The following is a 9,946-nucleotide window of genomic DNA, read 5'->3' as shown; positions in this document are numbered from 1 at the left end:
TGGGGAGATAAAACTGATATGGAAATAGGATGTGTGTGTGTGTGTGTGTGTGTGTGTGTGTGTGTGTGTGTGTGTCTGTGTCTGTGTGTCTGTGTGTTTCTGAGGCAGAGAGTTGGTTCTACACAACATATTTTTTTTGCTCAGAAATACAGGAAGGAATGCAGCTGCCTGCCAACAGGAGTCAAGCTAGGCCAAAAGCCCAGTTGCTCAGTGTGTGTTCATGTATCTGTGTCTTTGTCTACGTGTGTGTGTGTGAGAGAGAGACAGACAGAGAGAGAGAGAGAGAGAGAGAAAGAAAAAGAGAGCGAAAAATGTGAGAGTGAGTGTGTAGCCTGAATGTGCACATGTGAGTGTTTCTTCACATGCGTGTGTCTCTCTCACAAAAAAACCCAAAACAAAGCCAACTCTGTTGTATTCACCTTTTTTATATTTGAACAGAAACAAAGGTCGAAGAACATAAAACTAGGCCAACTGTACAGGATCACGGAGGACAAACAGTGCCATTGTAGGAAAAATAAAGAAGCAGCTCGTCGTACACACAAAAGAAAAGGCAAAATATTGTCCTCCTCCATAGAAAAAGAGTCAGCTCCATCCGCTGCTCCTTCTCCACTGCGTCAAAACTTTTATCACGTCCGATGGGCTGCATCGGATACACACTGAACGTCGCCGTGAAAGACTCTGGATTTGCAACCATTTCCCTGATTTGTCCCACTGTTTAATAGACCCCCTCTTCACAACAGCAGATATGTTGGTGAGTTAAAAAAAAAAAAAAAAATCAACAGTTTTCTTTTTTCTGGTTTGGGTGCAAGATAAATTTGATGTGATTTTTTTCTATTCCAGGCAGGTCCAGTTATGGCAAAGCCATAGTCAGTCACATGGTCCAGGGAACACTCCAAGAACTGACAACAAACAGAAAGTGCTGGAACAACGGCAATTAATGCTCTGAAGTGTTCAAGACTGAGGTAACTTGTTGGATGTTTTTCATGTATATTTTTTTGAGGTCACAAATGATGGAGATAGTCATGGACAAAGCACTAGTTTTTTTTTTCTCTAGTAAAAGACATATGCATCACTGAGGTATTGTGATGACAAAACATTTCCAGACATTTTCAGAATCAGAACAAAAAGTTTGAAGTTTTTTGTTTTACTTTTAAGTGGCTGGGCAAATCCCTAGTGTTAACCAAATGTGTTGCACTGTTAAGAGCAACTGTTCATAGTTCCACTGACCCATCAATCCCTTCACTGATCCATTCACTATCAATATCAGCCAACATCAAACGTTTCATACCAGCGCTGTACAGCTCATGTTCATCACATGAAGGATCACTGCAATCGCTCCTTGTTGTTTCATACAAACACCTCGTCTTTTCTAAACCACTGAGTTTGTTTATTAAAGCTGCTTTAAGCAATGTTAGCTGTTCCTGCTAGCTTTTGACAGATCATAATTTAATGTGCCATGCACATGTAAAATTAGTAGTAGGTATTCGTGTCTCCCTCTTATCAAGTTTTCCGACTGTTCAACACATCCAAATTGTATAGCAATTTGTAGATGATCAGGACAAAAAAAAATAAAAATAAAAAAAACAGGGAAACAGACCCACTTCCAGAGGCATCTTTCCTCAATAGTTTAGCTCTATGTGAGCTCAAGCAGTGTCAAAACGCTAGCTAAAGAACATTTCACTTAGAGCAGCTTTAAGTAGGGTTAATGAAGAGGAGGTGTTGCCACATCTCAGCCCTGCTTCATCTGTTTCACATATCCATGGCCCTGGCTGTCTCAGGCAATCTCCAAAGCTCTACCAAACATAGGTATTCCTGAAGGGAGCACACACACACATAGTTGGGGCTGTTTAAGAGTAATTGCAATGTGATACAATGATAAGGCACACTTCATTCTTCCAGATGGCATGGGCAATTTTTTTTACGTTTCATCCCTACTTTAGACACGTTGACATTTTCCTCTCATAAACCTTTTTTCCCGGCGCGCACAGGGAAGAGAGGAGGAGAGACGAGCGTGTGTCTTGACAGTGTGGCCGAATGAGTCATCAGGAGCTGTAAACACGGCAGAAACATTGACACAAACGAGAGCCAAAAGACTTTCTCCACACAGTCAACACCAACTGCTCCGCGCCGCGCCGCGCTCGAGCTCGAGCTGCTGTCCGAGTGAGAGGAGCCGCGAGCCGGCCGCTAACCGCGAGAGCGCTCAGGGGGGGAGAGAGCCGCAGCAGGTACGCCGGCGTCCTATAGTGCTTCCGTCCACTCGGCGGCCTCGCGGCACCGAGGAGGGCGAGAAAAAGAGCGAGTAAAGTTCCCATAATCCCCCTCCGGGCGCCATCAGAAGAGGCTGGTGAGGGTGGTCTGGGACGGGCTCATGGAGTCGTGGGGGTCCAGGCCCCCGGGCACGGCCGTCAGCACGGGGTTGACGTTGGGCATGGAGGGGCTGGTGAGGTCGGTGAGGGCCGAGGGCGTGCTGGAGGGGCTCATGGAGCCGTTGGACAGCTCCGAGGGGGGGCCCGAGGGCGAGCCGCCCGGCAGGGTGGAGCCGTCCGACACCTTGTCCACCCCCCCACTCTCCTGACGGAGCAGGTTCCGCCGGAACTTGGCGCGCGCGTTCTGAAACCACACCTGGACACAGCGCAAGACAGACAGCGAGTGAGTTTACTGCAGACAGGCACACAGGCACACAAAACATTTCAATACTCAGTGGATAAGACATCACAGGAAAACGGTGGCTTGGCATTGAAGGATTTATATCATAAAGAGGTAAATGTATTATTTCATAGGCCCTTTGTCTACATTTTCATTAGTCTGAAATAAGCTTTTAAAATGTTTTAATTGTACACAACAATTTGCTCCTGCTTGACCATACTGCAAATATAAATATGAGGTCGAAACATGACATCAAACTGAACTGGGCGTAATCTTTTTCATTTTATCTTAAAAAAAGGACTGTGCATTGTGGTGACTGGCAAATCTTCATATCCAAACAATTCTATGGATTTCTTCAGACATACTCATCACCACAAACACTCATACAACATAATATGCAGTATGCTTTCAGAATCATGAGCACAAAATAAATGCCACAAGGAATGGAAATTTAGGCAAATCCCATATGGCAAAACATTCAAAGACCACATAGTAAAAATGTTCCCTTTTAAATAAAAATCCTCTACTGCTACCAGTAAAATACCTCTCATGCATGTGCTATTGAGGCTCATGCAGACAAGAACAAAATGCAACTGTAGTACCACATATTATGTAACTATACTGAGTTAGCACATACGTCTTACCTGTAGCACTCGTTTCGTGAGTCCTGTCTTCTGGGCTAGTTGCTTGAGGTCCTTGGCATCTGGGTTGTGGTTGATGGCAAAGTAAGACTTCATGGTTCGGAGCTGGTGATGTTTGAAGGACGTCCGCATGCGTTTGGACTTCTGTCCCGAGCTGTAATGGGAGTCGCGGTCCAGGTGGTCCCCGTCATTCTCATTGCAGCTCAGCGCTGGGTGGGGGGAGCAGGAAAGACGACTTTAACAACTTATACTTTCAGACTAAAGAAGACTTTAACAACGTACACTTTCACACTGAAGACGTATGGCGAACGAGTGGAGGCAATCATGTAGCTTGATGTCTACAAATCAAAATACCTGAGTTTATAGGATACATTTATTTCCTTAATGTTTGTGACAGGAAGAACACTGTTAATCATAAGTTTGAAAAATGATATGGACTTTTACGACCCAGCACTGCATTTTTCTATGTCTGTTGAGGAAAAGGGTCTTGTTTCTAAGATCATGTACAGAGGAAGGGATTTTGAAGGTGAAACTGATGGCAGGTTTTAGACCTGCAATTACCTTGTTATACACTAAGCTAAAAGACTGCCAAAATAATAATTAATAATAATAATGAAATCCAAAAAGAGAATGAAATCCATATTTTTTTCTCCAAATACATTTTCAAACAGGGGATTTGACCATGAAAAACTTAATTGACCTTTATATCACAATTCATTTTCAACCATATTATGACAACTTCTGACCATAAACAACAACTAAAAAAATGTCCATCATGATGCAGCAGGTATTGTCAACAAGATTATCATTATCATTAAGATTACTGCATTAGAGATGCATGTAGGCCTTTTTCCAACTTTAAAACCATGTCTCCTCCAAACATGCAACTATCAAAACAATCATTGTGACATTCTAATGGAAATAAAGTAGGCCTAAACACACCTGACCTTGCATTAATGACACAACGTAATGGGGAAGCCTCATGGTAAAATCACTTTAGCAAAATCCATTCGTTTAATGAAATAGTTGAATATCTAATATTGTGTAGAGAGTTGTATAGGAAATGTGACGAGGAAATGGAAAAATGTGACAAAAACACAAAGTGGAAACACAAAGAAATTATTATTAGTTGACGGACAGTAAGCCTGAATTCAATTTTATTTTGTGAATTGCTCTCGTCAACAAACGCCCTCAGGTGGCGGTAGAGTTCTGAATGGAAAGAAATAAAACAAGAAAGAAAGAAAGAAAGAAAAATAACTAGGCTAGTGATATATAGTGATGAGACATAACTGTGTATATTCAGTCAATATTCAGAAAAATGTAGGCCTACTGCTTCTATGAACAGTTATTCAAGGCCCCTAAAGAAAAGATGGAGTTTTAAATATTGCCGGTGAACCTTTGTGATTTAGGCGATTAAACCAACATAGTGTAGGCTACACATCTAAAAATGATGACCGTTTTCTATCTGATAACAAATTTGATCTAGCATAATGGAATTACAGAGAAGTCAAGGCATGTGTGGATAAAACAATGTCGCAATCACTTCAGATAAACGAATTAATAGTAGCCTAACGCCAAAAATATCCAACCTCGACATTTCCCTCTAGTGACTAGTTTGTTTGATTCCTTGTTTTGTCATTAGGCTATGCAATATCATTTAACTTATATCTATTAGAGTTTTTTCTCATTGCTGTTATTGTAATTCGATTATAGCAATAAACAATCTAATAGGCCTATTTGTAAATAAAACTGACCCTGACGCTCTATTCCTTTTTGAATGGGGACGACAATAAGCACAGGTGCCGCCATGTTGTAGGCCTAAAAGATTTCCGACACTGATTTACTGACCCAAAAACTCAGCAAACTGCAATTCAACAAGTGGAGGTGAGTTAGGAGAGGGTGAGATCCAGAGGCTGTAGGCTATCTCTACATCCAAGTTGTGACATCCAATGAGCCATTTTTCCACGTTTCGGCTTCGTTCTCTTGCCATCTTTACTTTAGTAGCGTAGCGTGTTTGTTTTGTTAAAATGTGCTGTGTTAGTGAGTGTGGGCTACTATACTCATGCATATAGCCTACTTATTTTTCACAGATAATGGCGACACTGTCAGTGTCATTTACGATTATTTCGATAAGGCGTCTTATACATATAACGAAATAATTGTACAGAAAAATCACGACTGTAATAAAATCATACAAAACAGATAATAAACAGAGGCCTAATTAAACCAGTAAAACTTGCGATAAACACTAGCCCATGCTATGCTATTGCTATTAGGCCTATAACCTACCATGCGCAATAACTAAACGTAGGCCTACGCAAAAACTTCTAATTTTACTTTTTAGAATTTAATTTCTATAAGACGCAGCTTATCAAGTTTGAGAATCAATGGGCGCTAGAGGACAAAGTTCAGTCGAATAGGCTACAAGTCTGGCATGGTCTGCCTCCAAAGCCATAAACACGCTGATGTTTTCACTGCCCCACCTAACTTGCACCAAACTGATGACGTAACGTCATTAAACTATATTTGTGACAGCAATTATGCATGAACCACATTCAATGGCAAGCAGCATTTCACTATGTCAAAAAGGGTCAAATACCTTTGTCAAGCGCTTTGTGAAATCTTTATTTTGAAAGTTTCCCGACCAAGGCCGGGGTGCATTTGTTTATTATTATCATCATTATCATTATTACTATTTTCGTGGTGGAGGATTGATGTGCAATTATACATTAGCCTACATTCATACATTTTAAGCCTACGTCCACAGCAGGCTATATCAATGTGCTTATTCCATCACACTGCAAGCTGGTCGTTAAACCAAGACCACGTTTTTTTCTGAGATCGCTTGTGTTGCCAGACATTTAGTCACTGAAATGTTTTTGGTAAATTGGAAATTTAAATAAAACATGTGCAAAATAAATCATATAATCAGATAAAGTAATGCGTTACCTGCATTATATGCCGCTAGCTCTGCTCCGGGCCCGGGACTTTTCCGTTTCCGAGGTCTCCCTTTCTGCACTGTTGCCACTCCGTTGTAGTAAGGAAGTCCCAGGGAGTTCGCAGTGCCTCCACCGAGTCCCTTGACCGTAGATACGTCCGTGTGATTGAAATGCGCCTGATATTCCCCTTGTATTAGTGTCTCGAAGTGTAGACGACAGTACACCAAGCTGTCACGCATTCCGAAATGGTCCCCAGTTGTGAGCATTTTGTTGCATGTGGTGCAAGTGAAACAGTTCAGATGATAGACCAAGTCTCTTGCCCGCATTACCATCTCTGATGCCGATATCCCAAGGTGGCACCGGGCACATCTCTGCACGGAAAATCTCCTGCTTAGAAAAACACACCGAATTAAAAAAATATAACACACCAAATAACATGACCAAAATAAAAAATATAGTCTATAGTGTAGGTAATTTTACATTTATGATTAAAACACAATCCCGTTCACATGCTGGGACTAATTGTAGGCCTATGTGTTAAATGTAATGTAATGGGCTTACATGAACCAGACAGACTAATTAAAACCAAGATGGCTTCATGCCTATGCTTTTGCCCACCATTAGATAATTATAGTTTCGTGCGCTACTCTATTCTTCTGCACTAAGATAAATGCATGCTTACTCAGCTGGAAGCCGAATATGTTCTTTCTATGTGTGCTGCTTGTACCACTGCATATGCAATGTAAACTATTCAGCATTAAACATCTTAATTGCATGTATGCTAGGCTACTCTAAATATCATACAATTAGCCAGCGCTTTTTAATATGACTGAAATGATGATTGTGCTGATGTTACCAATGTAAATCTATGGTTACCTGTAATAATCTTCTTTGCAGTATATGCTGCCATCTTTGCTGAAGCAGGTAAGCTCAGACTCCAGGTTGAGCTTACATTCGCAACATTTGAGGCATCGCATATGCCACTGTTTATCCACCGCCAGCAGGTAGTAGCGGTCGGAAATCTTGCCCCCGCAGCCGGCGCACAAGGCCACTCGCTCGCTGTTGATGGACGTCAAGCTCTGCAAAGCAACAAAGAAGGGTGTTCGATGTGGACTCAAAATGTATGTCAACTATAAACAAATTAGAGCATAGGCTGTAGGTTAATCGTATTTAATTCGTAGCCTAAAACTCAAAGAAGGCCAAAGTCGAACTATAATAAAGTGTACTGGAGGGCCATGCATCTTGAGTGCTTTGTCTTGAACTGAAGTGGATTTTCAGTGGATTTTTTTTAAAAAACAGTCTTCATTTCGAAAATCATAAAAACTACTGGTGTCAACGTTATTTATTGATTACTCATACACATTTGGCGATATGTTTCTTATCAAAGCGTAATAAACGCTCAGTAGCCTACCTATAGGTGCCAAAGTTAGGCCTATAGCTACACATGCCTACCATGGTAGCTCTACACAGCACGAACAGTTACACTGTACAGAGAAACAGAATGTCAGGAATATAATATATATTTTGAAGCATTTGAGGTCATTTATATTTCATGTTATTGTATATTGTATAAGGCTGCATACACACGATAAATGCCATTTGTTTAATTAAAAAAGGCTCATACAACCCATTTTTATAAAATCAGTGCTTCCGGTAATGTTAATTGTATGTTTATTTACTTCCAAGGAAAGCTTTAATATCTAGCCGACATTGGGCCTACTTGTCAGAAAGATTGTTAACCTTTTATTTTGTCCAGATACAGTATGATCATAATATTTTTTATAATATTTAAAATTGAATTTAACTTGAAATCTTGGTTTTAGGATTTAATCAATGTCTGAGGTACATTTACCAATAGGAAATTCCAGCTGACCTGAGACAGAAAAATCCAAAAATACAGACTGCTTTCTTTGTTTTGGTCCAATGATATTTCCCCTATTCTTGAAGGCCTGCTATCCTCCTAGCAATTAAACCTGGGATGACAGGCCATATTGTTCAAATTAACAATGGGCAAAAAATTATTGGTTACCATTGGTAAATGTATTAAAGGCTACACGAGGCATAAATAAGGTTGACAGTTATTTAATTGAGGAGGGTGTGGTTCAAACAAATGATTAGAGTAGGCGAGCAAGATACGCTACAACCTGAGAGATATGAGCCTATGAGAGTCACGAAAATTGTGAACTCATAATATCTTGCAGTGACATAGTTCCAATTTAATCTTACCGCTTCAGTTTCGCCCATATCGATGGCCGAGCTGATTCCGGCAGAGTCTCCCTTGCCTCTTCGGTCCATTTCATCGATAACTCCTTGCATCTCGCCTCCGGGGAGGCCGTGGAAGAGCATCGTTGTGGATGAACACGTGGTTTCCTCAGATCTAAAAGCCAAAACTTCCATAAAACTAAAGCCAATGTATTGAAAGTTTCTTGAACTAGCTTTCTTCAACAGCTCAGTTTTTCACAAAAAAATAACAGGCCCACCCGGCCTTTACTTATGCTGAAGGCAACCGAAGTACACGCCTGAACTTAAACTTTACAATTCATTCACCACCAAGATTATGATAAAGGTCTATTAACTGATACATACTAATCGTGTATCTCGGGAAATCTAAAGCTCCCCTTATTTTGCATGTTCTTACAATAATACAGCCCTACAAGATTTCATGCGTAACATACCCACTGAGAAGGATCGCCGGTCGGATCCTCTGTGTCCAGTCCCAAAATATCCTCCTTAATTTGCCGTTTACAACAATATCATTAAGAATTCATAAAGCCTTTCTCACTCCAGTGATGTCAGCACAACACAGCTAAAAAAAAGTAGTCAAGTGCTGGAAGGCAAAAACGCCTGATATTGGTTACTGTACTCCTGATGACAACATAGAGAAAGAACTGTTAAATAATGGCACCAGTGCCAAGACTGAAACGCGAAAGATGCTCCTTGGTTGCAGGAAAAACACACCGCCGAGAGACCTGAAGATGCAATGCTTGCTGATGCAAGACCGTGCTCACTGAGTTTGCTGGAGGGTTTTGAATATCAGACTGTATGCATCCGAGGGTGTATGCGGTCTGTGTCCCCCAGTAATTTTGAGAGAGCTGATGGTATCCTCAGCTTGTAGTTTACCGCCGGCTTTTCCTTCCGTTTTTGCGAAGGTAGCGGACTATTGGCTCCTTCTGAAAACAAATCCTCGTCAGTACTCCCTGTAGTACCTTCCTGGGTCCGCAGCAGTCCCACCTTCTCCCTACCTCAGCTACATTCCGCGCCTTTTCTACGGGGAGTCATACGTCACACCCCCTTTTTACTCGTTCATTGGTTAACTCAACGTCACCCAAGTTCTTATAATGGCATTGTGTCCAGAGTTTAACGATTTAAAGCTCACTCCTGCGCTGTAAGCTCAACACTATTGTCTTGCCTTTCTTATTTTAGGAAACTGTGTTCATTTTTAATTCTAGGCTTAATCATTTATTTGGCTCTTAGGTGGATAGATGTACATTTTGCACTTATCACAGGACTCAAATATTATTCATATCATTTGCGATTATTATTATGATTGATAGATAATTGTGCATTTTTCCACATTGTGGTTGACAGTTGCATTATCTGATTTAATGTAAATAGTTGGTACATGGTAGCCTATGTGTTTCCTATAATGTCACTCATTTTAGGTTTACAGTAAAAACACATTTTTAAAAGATACAGCCACTTCGTTGTTTGTTGCTTGTA

General features: G+C 40.9%; 1 protein-coding gene across 2 annotated transcripts; it reads right to left on the bottom strand.

Annotated features, from left to right (window-relative positions):
* Window positions 1–2,287: 2,287 nt before the first annotated feature.
* lhx2a (LIM homeobox 2a) lies at window positions 2,288–8,623 on the bottom strand. 2 transcript variants are annotated; one of them, XM_062554581.1, is made up of 5 exons: window positions 8,453–8,623; window positions 7,103–7,305; window positions 6,237–6,613; window positions 3,291–3,496; window positions 2,288–2,622 (listed from the first exon to the last, which is right to left on the bottom strand). In XM_062554581.1, exons 1-5 carry the CDS (start codon window positions 8,621–8,623, stop codon window positions 2,332–2,334), a joined length of 1,248 nt encoding a protein of 415 aa, XP_062410565.1. In that variant the 3' UTR covers window positions 2,288–2,331. The 2 variants fall into 2 exon arrangements, with proteins under 2 accessions (XP_062410565.1, XP_062410566.1); XM_062554582.1 differs by having other exon boundaries at window positions 2,288–2,571.
* Window positions 8,624–9,946: the final 1,323 nt, after the last annotated feature.

Source organism: Sardina pilchardus, chromosome 14, assembly GCF_963854185.1.
Source record: "Sardina pilchardus chromosome 14, fSarPil1.1, whole genome shotgun sequence".
Taxonomy (NCBI): domain Eukaryota; kingdom Metazoa; phylum Chordata; class Actinopteri; order Clupeiformes; family Clupeidae; genus Sardina; species Sardina pilchardus.
Note: the sequence above shows the minus strand (reverse complement) of the source record. Positions and strands in the feature narration are given on the sequence as shown.